The 26,616-nt window shown below is 42.2% G+C and overlaps 1 protein-coding gene across 11 annotated transcripts in view; it reads left to right on the top strand.

The window, feature by feature from the left end:
- The window catches only part of NUMB (NUMB endocytic adaptor protein), a 145,689-nt gene that overhangs the window by 86,559 nt on the left and 32,514 nt on the right, over positions 1–26,616 (top strand). For 10 of the 11 annotated variants that reach the window (XM_073348543.1, XM_073348553.1, XM_073348549.1 and 7 more), the window contains 2 exons: positions 7,295–7,437; positions 26,186–26,260. In XM_073348543.1, coding sequence (XP_073204644.1) covers positions 7,312–7,437; positions 26,186–26,260 — 201 coding nt within the window. In that variant the 5' untranslated portion in view covers positions 7,295–7,311. Of the gene's footprint in view, positions 1–1,776; positions 1,881–7,294; positions 7,438–26,185; positions 26,261–26,616 lie in introns of those variants that run through there. The other variant, XM_073348544.1, reaches the window with a different exon arrangement.

Genomic DNA, 26,616 nt, shown 5'->3' with positions numbered 1-26,616 from the left:
GCCTAGCTTAATTGTATCCAGTTTGCAAATTAATTCCAATTCAGCAGTCTCTCGTTGGAGTCTGTTTTTGAAGTTTTTTCATCCAGACTACACCACATGATCCATTGCCTACAGCCAAGCTCTACGATACAACCGCATTTGCTCCAACCCCTCAGACAGAGACAAACACCTACAAGATCTCTATCAAGCATTCTTACAACTACAATACCCACCTGCTGAAGTGAAGAAACAGATTGACAGAGCCAGAAGAGTACCCAGAAGTTACCTACTACAGAACAGGCCCAACAAAGAAAATAACAGAACGCCACTAGCCATCACCTTCAGCCCCCAACTAAAACCTCTCCAATGCATCAGGGATCTACAACCTATCCTGAAGGATGACCCGTCACTCTCTCAGATCTTGGGAGACAGGCCAGTCCTTGCTTACAGACAGCCCCCAAACCTGAAGCAAATATTCACCAGCAACCACACAACAGAACCACTAACCCAGGAACCTATCCTTGCAACAAAGCCCGTTGCCAACTGTGTCCACATATCTATTCAGGGGACACCATCATAGGGCCTAATCACATCAGTGACACTATCAGAGGCTCGTTCACCTGTACATCTACCAATGTGATATATGCCATCGTATACCAGCAATACCCCTCTGCCATGTACATTGGCCAAACTGGACAGTCTCTACGTAAAAGAATAAATGGACACAAATCAGATGTCAAGAATTATAACATTCAAAAACCAGTCGGAGAACACTTCAATCTCTTTGGTCACTTGAATTGCTTATTTAACATCTTAGTAAATCTAAGCACTTTACCTAGATGTACAGACACACTTTTCTTAACCTGTGTACTATATAATTTTTTAACATTAGCTATAATAATTTTAAATCGGATGGGACCGGGGATGATGTGCATTGCCAATCAGGTGGCTGTTTGTAGGACAAACTGCTTTGGGCTGTCGAGCGATTCTGATAACAGTTCAGCTTCTTTCAATTTTTCATTGTTTTTCTTTGTTGGGGTAAGTGGTTGTTCTGACTAGTTGGACAGAGCCCGCCCTGACCCAGTGCTCTGTGCTGCGTGGCACAGTACGGCTGCCTGTCCTGGTGCAGCCATGCTGCCAGCCACCAGTGCTCCAGGCAGCGTGGTAAGGGGGCAGGGAGCAGGGTGGGGGTTGGATAGAGGGCATGGGAGTTTGGGAGGTGGTCGGGGCAGTCAGAGGGCAGGGAACGGGGGTTGAATGGGGGCAGAGGTCTCGGGGGCAGTCAGGAAGGAGAGGAGGGGTTGGATGGGGCAGCGGGGGGTGGTCGGGACAGGGAGCAGGGGGGGTCGATGGGGCATGGGTCCCGGAGGGGGGGCAGTCAGGTGGGGGGGGATTGAGTGGGGTGGTGGGGGGTAGTTAAGGGCAGGGGGAGGTCAGGGAGAAGGGAGGGGGTAGATGGGGCAAGGGTACCCGGGGGTGAGAAGCAGGGGAGTCGGATAGGGCGCAGGGGCCGGGCCATGCCTGGCTGTTTGGGGGGACACAGCCTCCCCTAATCAGCCCTCCATACAATTTCAGAAACCTGACGCGACCCTCAGGCCAAAAAGTTTGCCCGCCCCTGCTGTAAAGGGTCCATTTCAATTCCTGAAACTAAGTTGTGAAAGCACATGATCATAGAGCTCACTGGGAAATGGACTTGTTTTTTTTGCACAAAACGTTAATATTTTTGGTGAAAATGCTACCCTAGTTCCTCAAGGGAGATGTAGTTCAGGGGCCTCATGTTCCCTTTCTCCTCTGTAGGCTGTTTTCTGGCTGAAATAAATCTGGTTGCAATGATGCACCAGTCTCCCATCTTGGTGGAGGAAGTGCATCATGGAGTCCCATAGCTGATGGGAGAAATCCAGGTAGGGGGCCTGATCCATAGAGGAGAATGGGGGAGATGAGGTAACCGAAGTACAACTTCTATGAGGCAGTGTGGCAAACAAAATAATTGTTTGCCCAAAATATTTTCGGGTTTGGCGTATTTGGGTTTCTGACAGAAAATTAAAATTTCTACTGAAAGACACTTTCATGAAAAATTGTTTTGAACTAATCTTCTAGCAACAGTTGAGATGGAAAACTCAACCAGTCCTCCTCCTGTGGTTATTGGTTAACTCTGCCTCTTGGTACAAAATAATCCCTCGACAAAATAGTCAGATGACCTGGGCTGGCCAAACTCCTATAGAAATTCATATTCCCTAAGGCTCTTGAGGCTGGAATTCTTAATCTGCATGTTTTTTATCTTAAAGGGGTTTTTCATGTGTAATGCAAAATTCTAAGTTAATGTTACTCTGCTATCCTCTTTAGAACTGTTCTGCAGTTTGCTTTGCACGCTCAGCATTCTTTTATTATTTAAAGAACTTTGAACTTACCTAGTTAGGACTTCATGAATGTGGAGGAGTTACTTGTTTGGAGTGATTGACTTTGTCAATAGCATCAGCAGAGTTTGTGATAAGAAATGTGATCTCTTTGCACGCAGGTGCTGAGGGTGCACTCATTTCCACATTCTGTTTTATTTTTAGCTAATCAAATTCATGTTTGATGTTGCTCTAGTTAAATCACATACTAGTTCACACTTTTCCTCTGCTGTTAAAATTGTTTTTACTACCAAACTGCTTTACAGTTTTGCCAAACACAAATTCAAAAATCAAGTCAACCCCCCATCATGAAATTCTTTAATGATTAAATCACTTTTGATCTGATTTTTGAACTCTCCTTGCTTACTCCCAGTGTGTTTGTTAAGCACAATTCTACTAACTCTTGCATATTTATTAAAATTAAGGAGACTTTTGGGAGAGGAAAGAGCAATGAGGACAGTGTTGTTTCAAGTAGCTGCTGGGTGAGGAATCATGAATTGCAGAGACGATATATTGAAGTACCTCCATTGGAAAACATAATCCCAACTATACATATAAAATGATGGAGTCTCAATTGGCAGTTACCACTCAAGAAAGAGATCTTGGGAGTCATTGTGGATAGTTCTCTGAAAACATCCACTCAGTGTGCAGTGGCAGTCAAAAAAGCAAACAAAATGTTGGGAATCATTATGAAAGGGATAGATAATAAGATGAAAAAATATCATATTGCCTCTATATAAATCCATGGTACGCCCACATCTTGAATACTGCGTGCAGATGTGGTCCCCCATCTCAAAAAAGATATATTGGAATTGGAAAAAATTCAGAAAAGGGCAACAAAAATGATTAGGGGGATGGAATGGCTGCCATACGGGGAGAGATTAATAAGACTGGGACTTTTTAGCTTGGAAAAGGGATGACTAAGGGGGGATATGATAGAGGTCTATAAAATCATGACTGGTGTGGAGAAATTTAATAAGGGAGTGTTTACTCCTTCTCACAACACAAGAACTAGGGGTCACCAAATGAAATTAATAGGGAGCAGTTTAAAAAAAAAAGGAAGTATTTCTTCACACAACACACAATCAACCTGTGGAACTCTTTGCCAGAGGATGCTGTGAAGGGCAAGACTATAACTGGGTTAAAAAAAAGTAGATAAGTTCATGGAGGGTAGGTCCATCAATGGTTATTAGCCAGGATGGACAGGGATGGTGTCCCTAGCCTCTGTTTGCCAGAAACTGGGAGTGTGTGACCAAGGATGAATCAATTGATGATTAACTGTTCTGTTCATTCCCTCTGGGGCACTGTCGGAAGACAGGATACTGGGCTAGATGAACCTTTTTCCTGACCCAGTAGGGCCATTCTTATGTTGTCCCCATAACAATGTGCTGTCCTCTAAGACAGTGGTGGATGGAGGAATCAGACTTACCCCCCAAGATAGTGGGGTAGAGTGAGTAGGGAGGGAAACTCCCTTACCCCCACAAGACATATGGCAGATGGAGGATTTTACCTTTTTTTACACTTACACACACACACACCCCCCTCCCCACTGAGAAAAGGAAGGGATTACCTCCCATCCCCATTACACAGCCCTGGTAAAGCTTCACTAGCTGGATAGTCACCAGATTGCTGTATTTGGGTCCCACCAAACTGGACCCTTGTGCTCTTTTGTTTCCCTTGGCCTGAATAGGGAGCAGCACTCTTTCCTTGACCTGATTAGCACGTTTCCTGGGCACAGGTTCTGTGACCTCTGTATAGAAATGGGACCTCATGTCCCAGCTGCCTTAGACCTCCAGAACTAGTGCAGACCCACCAGTACCGTAGGCATACCCTTTCCTAGAGTTCCAACCTTGCGAGTTCCGGATTTATAGTTCACCTCTTCAGGGACATATGACAGTGAAAGCAAACGTAGGCTATGTAAGGAGTCCAAAACCCAGTCACTCTTTACTTCAGCTAGAACAAGATCTATACATACCTAGACACAACACCTATAGATTTTTCTGCCTTAGTTTCTTCCGCACTTGAGCATTCTTTGGGCTTAGGTCAGAGTCATCTGAGGAGTCCAGGATCATGCTTTCTATACATGGCTTCCCCTCTGAATCATGGTGAGTGTCTCTTCAGTGCAGCTAGTTTAATTCTTCCTCAACTGGTCCCACAGAGAAATAGGATGCCTGTTCCCGTCTCCAGCTTAAGCTTCCTTTTATCTCTGAGAAAATTCCCTTGGTCCAAACCCCCACACTACAGACCAATTTTGTGGGGCTGGTTTCAGGAGTGCCGGAAGCTCCATAGAGATGTTTGGGCGGGAGACAGATGCCCAAACCGTGGTCCCGCCCTCATGCTGCCTCTTCCCCTGAGGCCTACTCGCTACTCTCTGCCCCCGCTCCCGGTCACTTGTCCTTAAGGTGAGTAAAAAATGATGGGGCCATGGCCCTCAGCCCACACACCGGTTCCGACACACCTGGCTGGTTTCCCTAGTCTTCAGCCCTTCCTTGGTGTTCCCACTTGAATGGAGCTGTCAAGATTGTGCCTGACAGCACAGGGATTACTCCATTTACGCAGTCATTTCATGATACAGCAATTTCATAAGATAAACCGGAATTCATAAGAAACACTTAAATTCCCCAAATTGCCACATCCCACAGTTGACCCCTATGTGCAGGTGGAAGGGGGCTTGAAGATTGTTACAAATGGGAGCTTTTTCTCAGTGACAGGTGGCATCCCTGCCCATATTTAGGCTACCCCCCTCCCCAGGGAATAATTCCTCACCCTCCTGGAGGCAAAGCTTGGTAGTACTCAACGGCTTAAAAGTGGAAGCCAGCTGTGCCAGCTTGCAGGACGGGAGGGGTCCCCTATCCAATGGTGCCCTCTTGGATGCGGGACGGGGGGAACACACTGTGCTTCCTTGGTGGCCCCAAGGCAGAGGTGGAGGCACAAGCTGGTTAGTAACCCCAGAAGCCTGCAGGGGGATCAAGACCATTAACTACCCCGCCCCACAAGAAGTTTCCCAGGCTGGGGGTATGGCTGGAGCAGTGGCGGACTCAATGGGATTAGGGGACAGAAGTACTTTGGGAGTGGGGAGGGCCAGTGGCTGCAGGGAAGGCTCAGGACAGCAGGTATTGGCCGAGAAGCCCAGAGTGTGGAGGCTTTGGTTTGGATAGTAAGTACCAGCCCAACATGTAAGTGGTGAGACATTAGGGCAGGGGGAGGGAAGGTATGTGAGGGGCCAGACTGCAGGGAGCTGCCAGTGCCTGGACTGCGTCAGTGGGAAGGCAGTGATCAGAAGCAGGAGCTGGGAACAGGGAGAGTGTGGAGCAAAGTTGGGGAGTCAAAAGTAGGCCTGGGGAGTGGTGAGGAGGAGTCAAGATTGGCTGTGGCAAGTGGGGAGGAAGGAAGGGATCATGGAAGCAGTAGGTATTTGCAGGGCTGGGGAGAAGGGAATGGGAGTTGCTCTTAGGGAAAAGGTGAGTGCAGGCTTCTGCTCCCAAATTGCATGATGGCTGGAAGTCTCCGCATCATTTTGCGAGCACCTGCTGCAGGGAGCAAAATTTTATGTGACTTGTGATAAATTTCTGAGAGTTGGCAATGCTAGCATTAACCAGCTATGGAAATTTTAGTTCCATGCTTGTGTTCTTTCTTTTCCCTCCCTCCCCCATTGTCATTCTCCATGAGTGCTCTTTCTTGTTTCTGAGGATTCAGGATTCATCTTCTAGGGCCAACCTAGGAAACAGTGTCATTGTTGCAGAGGAAGACTATTTGGTGGTATGAGGAAGGAAGTCTGGCTTGGGAATTTATCTGTAGTGCTTTTTAAATCTTCCAATGAAATTGAAGTATGAGGCATTCCCTATTCCAGGAACAAGCATACTGCTTGATGTCTTATTGCTAGAATCATAAAGATAAAGTAAAGAGAGCTTTAAATGATGATTTTGACAGTGTCACTTTTTAAAATAGGCTATAGGAAAATAAAGAATGCTAGGGAAACAAACCAACTGGCAATCCAAAATTTTGTTTCCTTTGTCTGGGTTTATTAATATCACCACACCCATATAAAACAATAGAGAACTGCTTTGCTCAATTACCATATTAATTTATAACAAAAAGTGACAGTTGCACAAAGCTTGGGGCTGGGGGAGTTAATGACAAAACTCAGACCTTTTGTCATTTGGAATGGCCAGAGTGCTTTAGTGATGGCAGATGGAAAGGGGTTGACATTTCTTCTGAAAACTAGGTTAACTAGGAGTGAGGTTGGCAGCAAGTTTGTTTAACTTTTAATCCTTTCCTATGTTCAGTTATGTGACAGCTGTGGTTTTTGAGGATTTTAAGCCATTTAGATGTCAGGAATTGTAAATACAGACAAAAGTGAATCATTTTCAATGTAGCTCAGTGTCTAATAGTTTTACTTGGAAAGCAAAAATGTCCACTGTGAAATTTTCTCCATATAAGTTTTATGTGGTGCTCTTTTCAAAATGCTTTTGAAATGAGCTTTCAAAGCCCCTCAGCTCACATATTTGGACACGCAATCCCCACCCCTTGATCTAAAGAGGCATGTGCCTGGCTTGCCTGGTTTGGTTTGGTTTGCGTTCTAAAACCTCCTGCTCAAAAGGAAGACTTCATTTTGGAGGTGTTGAGAAATTTCAGGATGGAAGGGGGCTGTCAAGGTTGTTGCTTCTAGATTACCATTACTTTACTCCATCTGATGTTGCTGTTGGCTAGTTGAGCATAATGCTCTTATACAAGCAGAGCCTTCTCAGATCCCATCTCTAGCTGGCTCCTTGTTTACTAAGCCACTTTCCTTCGAGAGACTTCCATCTATTTCTGTAGAAGCACAAATTCTTCGCATAATAACATATAGTGATATTGGTGGGCCTAAACTGTGGAAAAACTTAATTTTGATGCCTACTGAAATATATATTTTTCTTCTCTAGGACGTGAAAACTGAGAAATGAACAAATTACGACAGAGTTTTAGGCGAAAGAAAGATGTTTATGTCCCAGAGGCTAGTAGGCCTCACCAATGGCAAACAGATGAAGAAGGGGTTCGCACTGGAAAATGCAGCTTTCCAGTTAAGGTAAGAGTTTTCTGCCTTTATCTCGTACTAGCCCATGAACCCCAGTCAGTCTTTTTGTTGCAATGGATATTTTATTGCAGAATAGACATACCCTAAGTAACTCTACAGTAATCTCTAGAAACTGGTCAGCTTCTAAGGTGTTGGACACCAAAGGATTACATGCCAGTACACAGAAAGGAAAATGACATTTTAAAGGCTCCTTTCAGAGACACAGGGCATTGTGCAGTAAATAGTTCAGATGTTTTCTGCTACTTTGAAACTGTAATATATAGTAATATATAGTATCCCCAAATACTGAGGCTTCTGAAGCATGTGCATGTCGACTATTTGTTAAGCTTTTCTATATTAAATGCTGTGGTTTAGCCTTAGACTAGAAGGGAGGGGCTGTCATGAAGAGCACACACATGATTCAAAGTTCTGATAAGATATTGTAAGAGGCTAGGTATAAAAGCTAGAATGTCTCCTAACTTCTAGTCTGTTGAGCATCTGGATTAACTCAAAGTGAAACTGCTTCTGTGATCACTACATGTTGCACTGGCATGAATAGCTTCTCACATGTCATAAGTGTTATGCTACAAGTTAGGGTCTTTAGTTGTAGTGGCAGATGTTTGTTTCATAGAATTATAAGATGCACCAATCCTTTCTCTGGACATGTGTTCCCAGAGATTAAAAACACTGTAACAGTAAGGGATTACCCTCTGGTAAAAAGGTAAGCAAATAAACGATCCTTTACATCAGTGGTCTCCAAAGCGGGGTGCGCACAGGAGGAGCGCCACCGAAGTAGCGCCGCCAGTGCAGTGGCAGCGCTCCTGGGCCTTTGATTCTTTGGTGGCAAGCCGGCGGCAGCCTGGCTCTCCCTGCTCCGTCTTTGGCGGCACGCTGGTGGCAGCTCTTCTTCTTTTTTTTCGGGCTTCCCTAGAGCTGGCGCTGGGAGTGTGCGATCCAAAAAATTTCGAAACCACTGCTTTACATTATGTAGTGTTGCTGGAGCTTTATCAAAGCCATGTTTTCCTGATCTGTGCTGTAACTAACTTGTAGAATTGAACCATTTTGGTGGTCCTACTGGAAAAATGACTGAGTTAAAATACTTCTCATGCATGTAGGTTGCCCTGTGTGGGCTTACTTGGCTCCACTGGTGTATATACATATTTAAATTCAGATTTAAGATGAGAAGTTGAATTCTAATTGCAGAAGTTAACCAGACCTATTGATGCTGGTAGCAAATTGCTCTGATTGTGTCTCAGTACACTATGCATTGAGATGGGCAGTAATGGAAAATGGTTTATTAGCTTTGGGATGTAAAGTGAATGGTAACCAGTATTTAACAGATACAGGCAGGAAGTATGTCATTATGAGCAAACAAGATAAACCAAATTTGAAGTTGTTAGTTTGGTGGGTGGAACTATATTTTGTTATTTAGAGGAATATAACCTTGCCCAGTTGAAGGAGAGCATCCTGTCAGACAATTCTTGGGGACTGTTCAGTAATGCACTGTACTTCAGGAAAGCGTGCTGTTGTGTATGGGTTTATATCTAAATGGGTGTTCCTGCTTCCTGATGAACATCAGTGGAGAACAAAACATTTAAAATTGCCTTTTTTCCAAAGATCCCAACAGTCTGATACACTGTGAAAATAGAAACAAGACCTTCCATTTCAATAACCCATAAGTGAATGTTGCAGAGACAGCATTTGTGTTAAAGTGTACTTATGCTGTGGAGACAATACTGCTGCCTCACTCTGCCATCAGTTTTTGTTTTGAGATGCCCAAAAGGTTACTGAACAATTAAGATGATGGATTCAGAGTCTTAAAAGGATTCGGCTTATTTTACAGAGAGCTGAGAATCATCCACATAGTGTTGTTACAATAGGATGTAAGAGATCCTGTGCTGAAGTAAAACATACACTTAGAACTTGAAGCTATATGGAGCTTAGTATTTTTAAAATATTATTGCTAAACAATTATTTAATCTATATCACTGAGCTCTGTTTTGGAAATTGGCCTATTGCTAGCATAAAGGCTAACTAAAGGCAATTAGTGTTTGCTATTTGTCTAACTTTTCTTTGTAAATGGGATGAAATGTAGAGATTGAGGAGGGGTAAGATGTAGCTATTTGGCTCTACTTTTTTGACCTTGCGTGGAGTTCTACTTCCTTTGTAGACATTTTTGCTCTGGAATGGGGAACTAAGAAAAGTCTGTGACTATATAGAGGAAAATAGAAAATTTAAGAGCACTGTTGGCTTTCTCTGAACCCTCTTGTAAATGTTGTAGTCAGATTTAAAATTCTTAAATCTATAGTTAATTGTAACTGCACTAGTCTTTTTTCCTAAAGCTGCTGTTGGCTTTTATCATGCTCACCTTGTTCAAAGCAAGTCTAGGCAACATGATGGTAAAGACGACTGGTGGCAGCTGGCACCTTAGCTACACTAAAGCTCCCACCATTGCTATCCCTGCTCTTGTGGGTAAGTGAAAGGAGGCAGTTTGAGACTGAGAAGGAGAACAGATAAATAGAATGGAGATGGGAGGTTGAATGACTTAACGTTATTGCTTTCTACGGATTGCATTTGTGAGAAATGCAGTCCAGCAACCTTACATAAGAACAGCCATACTGGGTCAGACCAATGGTCCATCCAATCCAGTATCCTGCGGCCAATGCCAGGTGCTTCAGAGGGAATGAACAGAAAAGGTAATAATCAAGTGACCCATTCCCAGCTTCTGGCAAACAGAGGCTAGGGACACTTCAGAGCATAGTTTTGAATCCCTGCCAATCCTGGCTAATAGCCATTGATGGACCTATCCTCCATGAACTGATCTAGTTCTTTTTTGAACCCTGTTATAGTCTTGTCCTTCACAGCAGCCTCTGGCAAGGAGTTCAACAGGTTGATTGTGCGTTGTATGAAGAAATACTTCCTCTTGTTTGTTTTAAACCTGCTGCCTATTAATTTCATTTGGTGACCCCTAGTTTTTGTGTTACGAGATGAAGCAAATAACACTTCCTTATTTACTTTCTCAACACCAGTCTTGATTTTATAGACCTCTATCATATCCCCCCTTAATTGTCTCTTTTCCAAGCTGAAAAGTCCCAGTCTTATAAATCTCTCCTCATATGGAAGCTGTTCCATACCCCTAATAATTTTTGTTGCCTTTTTCTGTACCTTTTCCAATTCCAATACAAATTTTTTGAGACTGGGCAACCAGATCTGCACACAGTATTCAAGATGTGGGTGTACCATAGATTTATGTAGAGGCAATATATTTTCTGTCTATCCCTTTCCTAATGATTCCTAAAATTTGTTACTTTTTTTTGACTGTCGCTGCACAGAGTGTGTGGATGTTTTCAGAGAACTATGCACAATGACTCTCTGTTCTTTTTTCTTGAATGGTAACAGCTAATTAGACCCCATCATTTTATCTGTATAGTTAGGATTGTTTTCCAATATGCATTTATCAATATTGAATTCCATCTGCCATTTTGTTGCCCAGTCACCCAATGACTTAACTGAAACTTAACTAAGTGTGCTTTTTTGTCAGGAAAGTTCCAGATTTGTAATATTTATAATCACAGGTATAGTCTTCAGTATTGAAATATATTATCCCCTATCTGCATGTATAAGTTTCCACGCTTATAAGTAGGGATCCATGATTTCTGCAGTGGCCAGCGTGGCTGTCCCCGGGGCTGCGCAAGCAGCTGTCCCTGGGACCAGCCGCTCAAGCGACCGCTTAGGCAGTCCTGCAGCCAGCCACACCAACTGCTGCTCTGGCGGCCACTGGCAGTCAGCCCTGTGGACTGCCCGAGCAGAAGCCAATGCGACTGGCCCCGGGGACCGGCTGAGCAGCGGTTCTGGGGGAGATGGGAGCAACCTCAGCTCAGTGGCTCCTGGCAGAGGTCCCAGGGTGGACTGAGCGGCAAAGGGCCCTCCAGGGCTCCTCCCCCTGGCGGTTGCCAGAGTAGCGGTGTCGCCACCCCCCTAAACACACACACACACAGAGTTCAATCCGGGATATTTATGGTACAAGTCAGTGGTTCTCAAACTTTTTTTTTCACTGACCACTTGAAAATTGCTGAGGATCTTTCCAAATGTTTGTGCCGCTAGCTAACTATTGTAAAGTGCTTTAGATGAAAGCGCTATATAAAAAAAACCCTTAAGAATAAACTTTTTTTGTTCTACAAATAAAAGCACACAACTCATATTTTAATATCAGTCGTCTTACTTTTCTAATGCGATGAATGTGCCCTTTCTCCCTCGCTGTGGCAGCCCCCGAGCTGGGTCTTGGAAGGAGGGGGGTCTCTCCCCGGCAGCCGCAGCCCTGGAACTGGGGAAAGTCACCTCTTTTTCTGGCTGCCGCAGCCCTACATATTCCAAATTCCCCCCACCCCTCTTTTCACCCCACTGCCCCCTCCTACCTATCCCTTATTTGCCCCAAGGCCACCATCTCACCTTACATGTGCATCTTCTCCAGGATCCAGGCACCTAATTAGTGGAGCCACACCTGCATGGCTCCACTAATTAGGTGGGTGGCCCTTCATTCTCTAGTGTGCAGCCGCCCAGACATGCACCTTAGAGGGAACTGTCCTCGGACCACCAGAATAGAGCTCGCGGACCACTGGTGGTCCAAGGACCACAGTTTGAGAACCTCTGGTATAAGTCATGGACAGGTTACGGGCATGGTTTTTCGTTTCTTGCGCATGACCTGTGCATGACTTTTACTAAAAATACCAGTGATATTAAATCGTAACCTTATTTATAAGCTCACTAGTAGGGAGCATAGTTAAGGGCAAGGATTGGGGTAGGGCTATAAGTGACCAAGGGGTTGAAGAGCAGTATTAATTATGTGTTCTTCCAGAAACAATCTTAAATGGCCAGAACATAAATGTTTTACGAAGATATAATCTCAAGACTCTGGATTTGCTCATTTGGGACTAAATCTGTAACAAGTAAAACTATAGGGATATTCACGCTATTGATTGGAGTGGCTTTAGATCCAGAGATGAACATAAGTGAATTCCATTGAAACTACTAATCTATTACCTTTTACATGAATTTGTTTTTGGAAATGGATTTGAATACTCAGTTGTTTTTGTGCTCATAGTGTGAAGATATGTTTTTGTGAACAGGGCTAGCAATATTTTTTGGAGGAAGAGATGAGAAAAATATCCTTTCTCTATATCTCAGAGATTGCAAAACATTCTACAAAATTTAAGTTAATCGAGGACCAAACTATTTCAATAAAATGCAGTAAAACACATTGTCAGTATTTCATCCTGTCTTTAGGAATTTAATTTAAGTTGGATACACAGCTCCTAATCACCTCTAAAGTGAAAGTCTTTGGATTAGGGGCTATGTAAGAAAGCACATTCAGGTTTTATAGTTTGCGGAGGTGACCCCCACAGAGAATCCCATGCAAAACAATATTTAAAAAGATATTTTTTGAAGTGAAGGCAGATTGGTCCTGCTGGCATTTATTAACAGGTTTCTGAAGAATGGCTCACACAAGTGTTGCCTTTGTAAATTGTCAGGGGATAACAAGCAAATACTGCACGAGTCTGTTGTTCAGATGGGTTTATCATATATAATCACTCTTGAGCTCTTGTATTTCAGGGAAGTTGAACATATAGGCAGACTAGCTCAGTTGACAGAGGATCTATCTGGAGGAATGACTCCGCTGATTAGGCCTCAGCTGGAATATTGTGTCCATTTCTGGGCCCCACATTTTCAGGAAAGATGTGGACAGATTGGAGAAAGTCCAGAGAAGAGTAACAAAAATTATAAAAAGTAAAGAAAACATGACCTATGAAGGAAGATTGGGGGAAAAAAATGGGTTTGTTTAGTCTGGAGAAGAGAAGACTAGGGGGTGGGTGGGCATAACAGTTTTAAGTACATAAAAGGTTGTCACAAGGAGGAGGGAGGAAAAATTGTTCTTTAAACACTGAGGATAGGACAAGAAGCAATGGGCTTAAATTGCAGCAAGGGTGGTTTAGGTTGGACATTAGGAAAAACTTCCTAACTGTCAGGATGGTTAAGCACTGGAATAAATTGTCTAGGGAGGTTGTCCCATCATTGTAGATTTTTAATAGCAGGTTAGACAAACACCTGTCAGGGATGGTCTAGATAATATGTAATCCTGCCTTGAGTGCAGGGGACTGGTCTAGTTGACCTTTTGAGGTCCTTTCCAGTCCTATGATTCTATGATCATCTTTGCCTTTTAAAAACCCAATAGGCCCATCTGCGAAATTTGTTCACCATAGGAATCTGTAAAGCTATGTCCTTCAGATGGTAATGGAACTATCAGAGAGTCTCAATTCTGTGAACTTGTTCCTTTCTACCTCTGGCTCTGATGGAATGTTCAAGGAAAATAGAAAGACCAAAAAAGTTACAATTATCATAGCTCCCCGTTGGGCCCAAGAGAGCATGGTGCAGGTGCTTGGGGTGGATGTCCACGGAGGGCAAGGTAGTCCTTCCTGTTCAGAAGGACATGTTGTCACTGTGTGACCTCTGTTCCCAAATTAAAGGCCCCTAGGGGGAGGGTGGGTGCATGAGTGGTATTATGGTAGTGAAGTAACTGAGCATAGTGCTGTCAAGATTATTAAAATTGAAAGGTTCATTTTCAATTTGTTTACTTTGTACACTTAAGTGTTCTAATTAACTGAGCTTATAATATTACAGGAAAGCCTACTGCCTCTAGTCAGGATCAAGGCTCCATTGTGCCAGATGTTCAGACAAATGTGACTTTCAGACTGAGTATCCTCTCAGATACACAACCTTAACATCCTATTAATATATTTTTGGAATGGAAAAGTCATTTGATTCATAGACCTCTTTAAAGTTGTCCCTTAATATTAAATCCACATGCTGTTGAAAGTCTGTATGCCAAGGTGTGCAAAACTTCCCCCCTACAGAGGTGGCTGTTCTGTAGGAGAGGAAGGGGAATGGGAAAGGTACAACAGGAATGCTATGTTGCAACAGTGAATCTAACCTCTGAGTAGAGAAAAAACTGCCAGACGTATGCAGTGTACTAGGGAGAGACAAACTCACTTCACTTGTGACTCACTTCTCATTAGTTTAAAGTGTAGAAGTGTAGTAGTTTAAAAAAAAAACCCCTCTAATTTCAGTGATAGAATTCATAAAATGTATTCTTGTATGCATACTCCATAAATTTATATCCATTACAAAATGTGAAATTAATTTACACATGCACATTTAAAAACAGGCTTTCATGCTGCAGATGCTACCTCATTGAGAATTTGCAGCTGTTTTCCATTTTAATGACTAAAGTATTCAACATTACAGCTTTTTTTTCTTTCTGAAATGCCTTTTCTAAGGTCTTTCTGGGTAAGTAGTTTTCATTCATACAAGTGTACTCTGGAGTGACTTGTCTGTGAAATTTAGATCAGAAAAATTAGGTCATTTCTCTCCCCACATAACTAAACAAATCAGATTTTTGCACATTCTTAATGCTTTTATCCAATTGGATGTGTCAAACAGGACAGTAATAAGTGATTTCCTATTTGTAAATCTAGAATGCTCAGCAGCCTGATATATCTGGGTTTAATCCATTGTTTTTACTATATCCTTTTCTGTGATGAGTGGTTTCTGATTTTAACACACCTAAGAAGGCTTTTGGGGTTGCACTTACTCCAAGAGCAATCACAAGGAAGTGTTCAGATTCTAGAGTATTCAAATAGAATACAGGGTATATTCACCAGCAAGGTCCAAGTGAAGGAAACATGCAAAACTTTGCCACTTTGTATAAAAGTGAGAACAGAATGGGTTTACATTCTGACATTGGATCCTATACTGCTAGTGTCAAAAGACTTAGGCTTTCCATCAATATTTGATTTTCCACATTGTGTTGATGACAACTTACTCATTTTTTAATTACATCTGCATCATTAATATATCAGAATTTTCATAGTCAATTTTTTTCTTTAGCTTTCTAACTAGCCCTCAATTTAGTGGGGAGACTGAGATGAAATTTTGTTTCATGCTCAATGATGGCTAAAACAGGGAGGGAGGGAGGAAGGATGGACTGCATGAGTTTTATATTAAGATCTTAAGTTGACCATTTACACTACTGCTATCCCCATATAGCAGTGGTCACCAACCCGTTGATCACGATCGACTGGTAGATCCTGGAGCCTCTGCCAGTTGATTGTGATCTTCGAGCCACTAAAAGTCCAGGGGCGCTGCAGAGCTCAGGCAGGTTGCCTGTCCAGCCTGGCCCCACGCTGCTCCTGGAAGCAGCTCGCTACTGGCCTGTCTCTGCAGCCCCCGGGGGAGGGGAAGCGGGGGAGCTGGTGGCTCTGTGTGCTGCACCATTCCCACAGCTCCCATTGACTGGTTCCTGGCCAATGGGAACTACAGGGATAGTGCTTGCGGGCACAGGAAGTGTATGGAGACCTGCTGCCTCTTCCTTCCTGCTCCAGGGGCTGCAGAGATGTGCCAGCATGCCAGCAGCTGGACGCTTCTGGGAGTGGCATGGGGCCAGGGCGGGCAAGCAGCCTGCCCGAGCTCTGCTGTGCCCCTGGACCTTTTGCGGGGAGCCTGCACCTCACACCCCATCCTCTACCCCAACTCCCTGCCCCAGCCCAGAGCACCCAAACTCCCTCCCAGAGTTTACACCCCTCACTCTTGCACCCCAACTCCCTCCCCCATACTCAGCCAACGCACACCCCACAGTTGAGAATGTTACACTAATTTGTGACAATCCCTGAAGGATTTTGGATCTATAAACCACAAATGAGACTAGTGGGCGGGGCAGGGCCTCGGGGAAGGGAAGGGGTAGATCCTGGGTTGATCTTAAATTCAAAAAGTGATCTTGTGTGTAAAAAGGTTGGAGACCACTATCATACAGTAACAGATTTCTTTGATTATAGTATTCTAAACATATCCGATACAAAGCTATTCATATCTACTGTGCACAGACCTTTAATTGTGAATCCACAGTCATGGCGGTGACCCGTCCACCTGCCACCATTCCTCTGTATCTAATTTGCCTGCAACAATGTTATTGGTTGTAGTGACTCAGTGGTATGAGATACCAGTCACATGTCAGTTTTCATTAGCTAATTACTTGGCCAACCTGCTATTGCTCTTCATAGACTCCATGGCTACATGTAACTTGGACATTGATGCCTAGAAGGCTACACATGGCACTGCTAGCTTGGCTCTCCTGGGCACTAAGGTACCACGACTGGGAAAGCTGATGTAGGAGCCTAGGGAAAGTCCATAGAGCAAAGAGATATTGGGACTCTGGGATAAAGCTCTCCTGCCCCCTTTCAGATAATGCCAGTCTCTCCAATATAGTCTTCTAAACCTGTAAATCAGTGGTCTCCAACCTTTTTAAGCCCAAGATCACTTTATGAATAGCTTATACGTAGGGCTTTGTGACTACTGCAGGGGCCAGTGTGGCTGACCCCAGGGCTGCCCAAACAGCTGGCCACTGCTGAAGTGGTTCTGCAGCTGCTGCTCTGGCAACTCTGGGCAGCTGGCCTTGGGGACCACCCGAGCAGCAGTCCCGGGGCAGCTGCTGGCGATCCAGGGCTCCCCCCTAGCAGCTGCTGGTCTATTGGAATCCGCCCCGCAGCACCCACCCTAAAATTCAATCAGGGGTATTTATGGTATGTCATGGACAGGTCACAGGTAAGAAATAAAAACTCATGGTCCATGACTGGTCCATGACTTTTACTAAAAACACCCATGATTAAATCATAGCCTTACTTTTATGGCCCCAGTGGGCTTGACATCAGTAGCAAATCAGCCACTGTCCTCATGTTCCTGTGTTCCCTTCAACTACCACTTAACCCTCTTTCTGTTTTCTCCTTTCCTCATTCTTGTCTTTAATTTGCATCCTGAAATCTTATTGGTTAAAATGCCTTAATATAAAAATATCAAAAAACAAATGTTGAACCAGTTTATTCAATGCCTTTTTAAGAATGAATTAGTCTTGAATGTCACTTTGCTCATCTAGAGCAGAAGTGTAGACTACTCTGCACAAATACACAGACCACCAAATATAAATAACTTAATATGCATTAATTTATATTATGACCCTTAGTGTTAATTGCTATTTTAAATAAATATCAGTTTGAAGTATTAGTAGCAAGTTGAGCTGCATGCTAGCAACGTATAGGACCTTCTGGAACATGGAAGTTTTAAACTCTGGAACATGTGGGAATGGCATTGTATTAAAAATAATAAAGCAAAGGTTAACATTCAAGGGTAATATAATGTCTTAATTATGCTTCATATAAGCACTACTTTGCATTCCTATCAAAGGAGTAAATGCATTATCATTCTCTGATGTCAGCAGTGACTTATAACCACTCCTAAGAACAAGCACAGCAGCGAGGAAATACTAAATTTAAAAAGGGCCACAGCAATTTCCATTTGAAAATTAATATAAAGAAATAGTGTTAAGGCTATGGAAAAGAACTTGAAAGCCATATAAATAAATGTATGGAAAAGTGGTCACCACTGTTAAGATGAGTCTCATTATCCATTGTGAGCCTAACTTTGCATCCCTCCTCTTTGGTCTATCACCAGAACGCAGTCTCAGATTTTGTTTAAAATTGTTGTCCAGGTAACCTTTTAAAGATATGGGGCATGAAAAAGATAATTTTGCTCGTAGTTTAAAAATTCTCTTGATTTGATCACACTGTATTTAAAAAACAGCTGATTTGAGATTTTAAATAGAGTTTATATGAAAGGGTCACTGCATTTTTAGTGCACAGAATGAGATCCAATATCTCTAACATCAAAAGTCATGCGTTCAGGCCCCCCAAAATCATAACTTTTTAAAATCAAGATTCTTTTTATATTGGCCTTTTGGTTTTTGAACTTTTAGGTTATCCTGGGGTCATGCTTTCAAGCCTTTCTCTGTAATCAGGAGAGCTAGAAACTTACTTTCTTAAATGAAAGCCGAGACTCTTGCCTCATCACAAGATTCCAGGAGCTCAGGGCTTTAAGGGGAGAAAAAAAACCTGAATAGAAACTCATGATAAAATTGTGAGTTCTGGCAACACTTGATATGTTGAAAATCATATTTTAAAGTTAGCCTATGCTGAGTTAGGTATGTCAGAGTGTCACATAAGAGTCAAGTGCTTGGGAGCATGCAGAGTTTATAAGATCTGCAAGCTATGGTGGGACTTGGTGGTTTTCTTCTATATACCCAAATTATTTTTACCTTCCTAGATGTTGGTCTTCCCAAGTGAAACTGATCTGTTCTTCTTCGAGTGCTTGTTCATTTTTCTTTCCATGGTAGGTGTGTGCGCGATGGGTGTGCAGTCGCCAGATATTTTTCCCTCGGTGATATCCATTGGGGTGGCTCTAGCGCCCTCTGGTGCTGTGCACTCATTTGCCCTTATAAGAGGCCTGGCCAGCCCCACACCCTCTGTTCCTTCTTACTGCCTGTAAAAACAGCTTCTCTTGCCTCAGCAAGGCATTCATCAGTAGTTCTTGTTGTTTTTGCTTTCCAAGTTTCATTCCCTTCAGTTTTTCTTTTGGTAGTAGTGCAAATAGTTGGACCCTCACGTTTGTTTAGAGGGACATCCTCTGACCCTGGGGCTGGGCATGCACTGGTCTCCATGCTTCAAACTCTGTGCATCCTATGGGAAGCCCATGCTGGTGAGTGACCCGCATTCCCGCTGTCTGGAGGAAGGTCATATGTGAGAGTGTTGCCAGGTCTGCCACCAGTTCAAGCCTCATCTGGGAAAAGGACACAGAGGCTAAACTAAGGTTCATCCTGATGGAAGCTGCATTCAGACCAGCATCGGAGTCGAGCTGGCCCAGGGTACCTTGGCATCTGTGCAGAGTGCTCCTCTGGTGGCACGTGTCTTTCTGCACTGTTCCCCTTCACTAGTGCCAAGGAAGAAGCACAAAAAGCAATGGTCCAAACACAAAAAGCAATGGTCCAATGTTCCCTGGACCCAAGGAAGGACGCTGGGAGTGCAACCTGTTGGGCCACTCCTCTTTTTTACAGTGCAAATATTTGTAATAAAAATATAAAATGAGCAGCGTACACTTTGTGTTCTTGTTGTAATTTAAATCCATATATTTGAAAATGTAGAAAAACATCCAAAATATTTAAATATTGTTTCACTGTGCGATTAATTATTTTTTAATCTCGTGATTAATTGCAATTATTTTTTTTAATTGTTTGACAGACCTAGGCAGATCACTGAAGAACTTAGACTACAATCACCCATTCTCATGTGCTTCGTTGACTATTTTAAAGTGTGATACTGTCTGTCACAAGCATCTCTGGAGGGTGCTGGCAGACATGAGGATTTAAAGCCTCTTATTGGAAGTCACCATCACCAAGAGATCATGGTGTGAATGGCCATAGGTCACAGTGAGTGGTGTTCCACTGGGCAGTATGAGAGACCAGGGTGTGTGTTGTCCCAAGAGTCTTTACCATATACCCAGAATTTATTATGAGACAAGTCTTCGAAGATTTTGACAGAATAGAAGGAGCTGGGATATCCACTGATGAACATGTCTTAACTGACCTCAGATAACATGATGAAACGATGCTCTTTGCTACAACCACCAATGCAATGAAACAAATATTGGAGTCTGTGTAAAAACAGTTAGTGAGGAATATGGACTATTCCTGAATGACTGAAAACAAAATGCATGCATGTTGACCTGACTAACAAAAACAGGATGCAAGCAGACATCACAATTAATGGACAAGCTGTAGAGGTAGTAATGAATTTAATTATCCGAGATCATATATATCCAATCAAGGAGACTGTTCCAAAGAATTTGGAAGAAAACTAGGGCTGACTCACTCAGCTATAGCCTTCCTTAAAGTGTGGAAAAACCATGGCATCTCAAAATCTACAAATTTGTGACTTTTTTCCTTAGTGATTTATGAATGTGAATCGTGGGAAGTTAATGCTGACAAAAAGAAAATTGAAGTTTTTGAAATGTGGTCCTGGCAAAGACTTAGATGTATCCTGGATGGGGAAAAAGACAAATGCTTAGGAAATATTAGTGGAGAGAAGTAGTTGATATAGGAAATCAACAGACTCAAACTGTACACTTTGGTCATACTAGGCCTAGAGATTGAAATAGCTGTTCCTTCCATTACTTTCTCAAGGTTGAGGGTCATGTCAGTATGGGACAAACAGCCAGGAGATGGACTGCATGTTCCCTTCTTGAAAGCACCCCCAACCTTAAAGATTTTAAGCCTCACATTTTTCACGCTGAAGGAATAGACTGACCCAGTTCGACTTGCCTCAGCATTATCTAAAATCTTGGGGAGAAACTCTACTCAACCTGATACCGCTGTACTCCTCTTCACATATGATACAGCCAAGGTTTAAATCTTGTTCTCTAGAGTGGAAGGGTCAGGGTAATAACTTGCTCCATCATCCATCCCATAAAGATTGGTTTCTGAAAATGTTCAGATACGCTGGTTAAAATAAAATTTTGATGACAGGTTATTAGGACAACCTTCAGTGGTATCATCTTAGGAACCTGTATTATACACAACATACTGTTTGAACTGGGCTCTGTCTATGGGGGTTTTAGCTTTGTGTAAAGGCATTGTCGGTGAAATCCTGGTGAAAAGGTGAAATGCATTGAGCATCTTAAGGCTGCAAGTTGATGATAGTGTGGTATCATTCATTCCTGGTTTTGGTTGTCATGGAAGCCAAATGGAAATATGTTCAAAGCTGTATTCTTCCTATTTACATACTGCTGGAAAAAATCCAGCTTTTTGCAGAGAGGTTAGAGATGCCATGATCCTTGTAACAATGACTGCCTTTCACCAATGAATTTGCTGCTTCTCTGTCTTTCAAAAAAATCTTTCACCTTGTGTAGACTTTGGTATGAAGAAGACATGTACCTGTTTTGTACAAAAGCACATTAAGCTTTTGCCACCCACACTGTTTTTGAGTTCTTGAAGGTTTTTAATTTCAGTGGAATATTGTTGTATGTCTGTAAAATACCATGCAGACCTATTGTGCTGTGTAACGAAGAACAAGTTGCCTGCCAAAGAACTTGACAATCTAAATGTAATGTTTCTCCCTCCTTTGTGTGTTTCCCAGAATGGTCATTTTTGGGGACCGTGAAAGATTGTGCAGAGAACAATTGGACTTCTTCCAGTTTTGCCGACTCTTATGTGGTCCCCTGAATTTAGTTGGTTCTAACACAATATACTGCTGCAGTGCCAACAATATCAGTGAATTCTGTTGCCATTCACCCAACAATGCTGAAATCTGTAGATTAACTTTCCTTCATAAATTTTAGGGAATAGACCATGTCTTAACCCAATGGTTCTCAAACTTTTGTACTGGTGACCCCTTCCACATAGGAAGCCTCTGAGTGTGATTTCCCCCCCCCCCCCTTATAAAATAAAAACACTTTTATATATTTAATACCATTATAAATGCTGGAGGCAAAGTGGGATTTGGGGTGGAGGCTGAGCGCTTGCAATGCCCCATGTAATAATCTCATGACCCCCTGAGGGGTCCCGACCCCTATTTGAGTACCCCGTCTTAACCTAATTAGCAGTTTTTCATCAGAATGTGAAATACAGGTCTGCAGAACCATAATTGTTGCTTCATTAGTAGGTGTATTTAGCCATTTCTGTTTACCTTCCTGTCTGATCTTACATTTGAAATGTTAACTTTGTTTTTCTGATCTAAAGTTGATTTTTCCCCCCGCTAGTCTTCAGTTCTGTTAAATGCTGGAAATTGTAAACTTACCTTCCAAGTTTCTGGAAGCAAAATTGAAGCCATATGATTGCATGATAGCTTAAATCAGGTGATATGTAAAGTAGTTTGTAGCTTTGGTTAAATATGGGTGTTGTAGGCCTTTCCTCTGAGCTGGAGGTGAATGCCACATTTTAAGAGTTGGAAATAAGGTTTCTAAAGATGAATGAGGAGAGAACCAGCTGCTACTGTTCAGTTGGAAACTATTTTCTTCAAGGCTGAGCTAACAAGACAATAACACGTTGGCTATGTTGTTGAAAGTTCTTTGCAGCAGAAAAGACAAATTTTTAAAAATCTTGTTCTGTAGAGCACAACAAAGACTGCAGAAATATTTTTTTTAAATTTCACTTGTAGCATTCATCACTGAAGTCAATAGCTGCTATCTTTTGACTTCTGTCAAAATGATATGATGAAAATAATACACTTTTTGTCTTTCATCCAAGAATCTCAAAATTCAAGTGTAGAAAGTGCATTCTCTGTCCCTTCCCCGGTACATTTGGGGGAAGGCACAGCTGTGCGATTTTTTTTTTAAATAATTCTTTGATGACTGATGTCAAATGAAGTCTGGATCATGCTCTTCTGGAGTGGGCAGATGCAGTTGATGTGCAATAATGTCCCATTCATTGATGTGAAAGTGCTATTGAAAACTGCTGCTGAAACTCATGTTCAAAACAGCAGCGACAGAGCTGTATTAAATAAAATCCTGGTGAAAATCACACCATGTGACTTCTCAAGGAGAGGTTTGGCAACATTTTGGAAAATGGCTCTCTTTTTTGGATTGGGACATGAGGCAATGTTTATCCTACTCAACTTCTCTTCTTTCTGAGCAAGGGGCAAGTTGCCAAGTACAGGAACTGAATTGGCTGGATCTATGCAGATGGAAACACTCTGTCTACACTAGTGTAAATGAGATGCACAGATAGTTCCAAGATTCTTTGAACTATCCTGTATCCGTAAGTGCAGATTGGACATTTCCTTGGAAATAAAATATTGGCCAAAATCCATGGATATGTGATGTGGTTTTACTAACTCAACTCTGATACCATGTTGGCATACTTTTGGTCCTGGCTATGCTACCTTCTAAGTAGAACTGAAGTAGTTTCTAATCTTGCTTAAAAAGATTGATTACACCCTAACCTATTTTTAACACCGTTTGGTCAGTCAAATTACAAAATTCAGATCATAATTCCCCATTGTTGCAGCTCCACCAGTGGTAGAAAACATGAAAGCAAAGCATAGAAGGGCACAGACATTTTTACTATTGTCATACAAGTCATGATTGAGCTGGAAGCTCAGTCTGTATATAGCTGCAATATAAAACTGTATGCCTGGAAGCATGCATTTATAACTACTAAAAATGTATTGTAATTGCTATTTGAATGCATTTTTACAGAAATATAATCATATTTAAGTAAACTTCCTGTTCTAGTTAGGGAGTTTTATGAATGCAGGGCACTTCTCCCTTCTTTGATAAGTTTCCACAAAGGCCACGTGAGGAGCGTAATTGTAGTATTGCCATCTGTAAGGGATTGTCTACACTTAAAAGGCTGCAGCTGCACTGCTGTAGTGCCTCAGTGAAGATGCTACTTATCCTGATGAGAGATCTCCTCCTGTTGGCATAGGTAATCCACCCTTCTGAGAGGCAGTAACTGTGTCGATGGGAGAAGCACTTATGTTGACATAGTGCCATCTGTACCAAGGGTTAGGTTGGTATAACTCCACAAAGAGAAGGAGGACTTGTGGCACCTTAGAGACTAATAAATTTATTTGAGCATAAGCTTTCATGAGCTACAGCTCACTTCATCAGATACATGTCACTTAGGGATATGGATTTTCCACATCCCTGAGCAACATAGTTATATCAACAAGTTACTAATGTAGACAAAGCCTCAGTGATCAAAAATCTAGAGTTGGGCTTGGGATTGGCATAAAAACTAGATTTTAAAAAATGTATTTTGTCTTGGGTTGTGTTTTTTCATTCATTTTCCCACATTCTCCTCAACCATAAGATTTAATAACTTTTTTTAATGAAAGCTGATTCCTGCCTAATCAGATGCCTTCAGGAGCTGGGGCTTTAAAAACGCCAAATGTCATGAGTTGACAACACTGTTTGGGTCGGTCATAAATATAAAGGGAAGGGTAACCACCTTTCTGTATACAGTGCTATAAAATCCCTCCTGGCCAGAGGCAACTTCCTGTTACCTGTAAAGGGTTAAGAAGCTCAGCTAATCTGGCTGGCACCTGACCCAAAGGACCAAGAAGGGGACAAGATACTTTCAAATCTTTGGACGGGAGGAGTGGGGGAAGGCTTTTGTTTTGTTTACATGGTTGGTCATGGTTGGTCTGAGAGAGGCCAGACAGAAATCCATCTTCTCCAACCCATCCTTATCCAAGTCTCCAATATTGCAACCAGTATAGGTAAGCCAGGCAAGGCGGATTATTTATCTTTTGTTTTATGTGAATTTTCCTTGTGTTAAGAGAGAGGTTTATTCCTGTTTTCTGTAACTGTAAGGTTTTGCCCAGAGGGGGATCCTCTGTGTTTTGAATCTGAATACCCTGTAAAGTATTTTCCATCCTGATTTTACAGAGATTTTTACCTTTCTTTTTTTAAAATCCTTCTTTTAACAACCTGACTGATTTTTCCATTGTTCCAAGATCCAGGGGTTTGGGTCTTTGAGGATTTTGTAACCAATTGGTTAGGATATTATTCTTAAGCTTCCCCAGTAAAGGGGGTGTGTAGGGCTTGGGGGGATATTTTGTGGGGAAGATATCTCCAAGTTGTCTCTTTCCCTGTTCTTTTGTTTAAAATGCTTGGTGGTGGCAGCATACTGTTCAAGGACAAGGCAAAGTTTGTACCTTGGGGAAGTTTTTAACCTAAGCTGATAAGAATAAGTTTAAGGTGTCTTTCATGCGGGTCCCCACATCTGTACTCTAGAGTTCAGAGTGGGGAAGGAACCTTGACAGGGTCACTCTAAAGTTAAATCTTTAATAGTTTCACTACACCTACAGCGTGGTATTTTGGCAAGGTGAAATCTTGTGGAGCTTGTAGTACTAGATTAAAATAATTCTGATGTCCAGTTTAACAAATTTTAAAGTATTTAGTTTTTAAATATAAGTTGACCTCTGAGTTGAATGTATTCTGTCTTTCATTTCTTAATGCCCTGTGAAATGGTAAACTCCTTTATTTCTGACTGTGTAGCTCAATGGCTGACTTCTATCTTGTGTTATGCAAAAATTATACAACTGAAAGTTTTAAAGATACCTTACAATAAAATATTAAATGGTGGGAATGGATTGCTGAAGTGAAAGATATGGTAACCTGTGTTAACAGTATCATACAGCATTCCCACATTCTTTACTGGTTAAGACTTTTAGATTTGGTTATTGAAGTAAACTTAGGCCTCATCTTATATTGGGGGCTTTCTCTGAACATTTTAATTATGTTGCAATGGCAGTACGAGGTCTTCCTACTCAGTGGTAGGAAGAACATCAGGGGTAGGGCTCTTTACCATAGTGAAAGTGTCTTTCTGAGATGAGAAAAGGAGTACTTGTGGCACCTTAGAGACTAACCAATTTATTTGAGCATAAGCTTTCATGAGCTACAGCATCCGGATGCATCCGATGAAGTGAGCTGTAGCTCATGAAAGCTTACACTCAAATTGGTTAGTCTCTACGGTGCCATAAGTACTCCTTTTCTTTTTGCAAATACAGACTAACACGGCTGTTACTCTGAAACCTTTCTGAGATGATTTGAGCTTAGTAAATGTTTGTCGTCTTGGTGCTGGGTCATCTTTAAAAGTGCAATTCAGTATAGGCCCGAGTGACACAGAAAGCCACTTATGCACCTGATCACTAATTCCTGTGCCCCGTACAGTAGGAATGCAAATCTGAGTCTCAACTCACCAGGTATTTTGTGTCCTTCATCTCACCTAGATTGGTATGGGTTGGAGGTGAGTGGCTTTTTGTAAGCATGTAAGTATTCAGAGGGGCTGCCTTGAAGTCTAACTTTTTTTTCTCTTTCTTTGCAGTACTTGGGTCATGTGGAAGTGGATGAATCGAGAGGAATGCATGTCTGTGAAGATGCTGTGAAGAGATTGAAAGCTGTATGTATATCTGTTTCATCAAAATGTTGGCTCATGTGCTGTGAATGTTATGCCAAGATGTTGCTGATTCTGCAATAGCATTCCAGTTTCAAGTTGTGCACTTTTCACCTTATGTAAGAAAAACAGTTGGATCACTTATAAGACCCACTGCATGTGATTATAGAGGCACATGTTAATCTGGGAGTCAGAGGGGAGAGAGTTAAGTCTATTCTTCCTAGTTGTAGTAGCTAGTAGATATTTTCAAAGAAGGGTTAGATAAAGAAAAACAGACAACAGTGACCTATACTGAATTGTTGTCCATAAGAGATGTTATTTTACTGGTATTGGTTAGATATGAAGAATGGCCTCTCCCTCTG

The sequence above is a fragment of the Lepidochelys kempii genome, chromosome 6 (assembly GCF_965140265.1).
Source record: "Lepidochelys kempii isolate rLepKem1 chromosome 6, rLepKem1.hap2, whole genome shotgun sequence".
Classification (NCBI taxonomy): domain Eukaryota; kingdom Metazoa; phylum Chordata; order Testudines; family Cheloniidae; genus Lepidochelys; species Lepidochelys kempii.
This window is presented reverse-complemented; position numbering and strand designations above follow the sequence as displayed.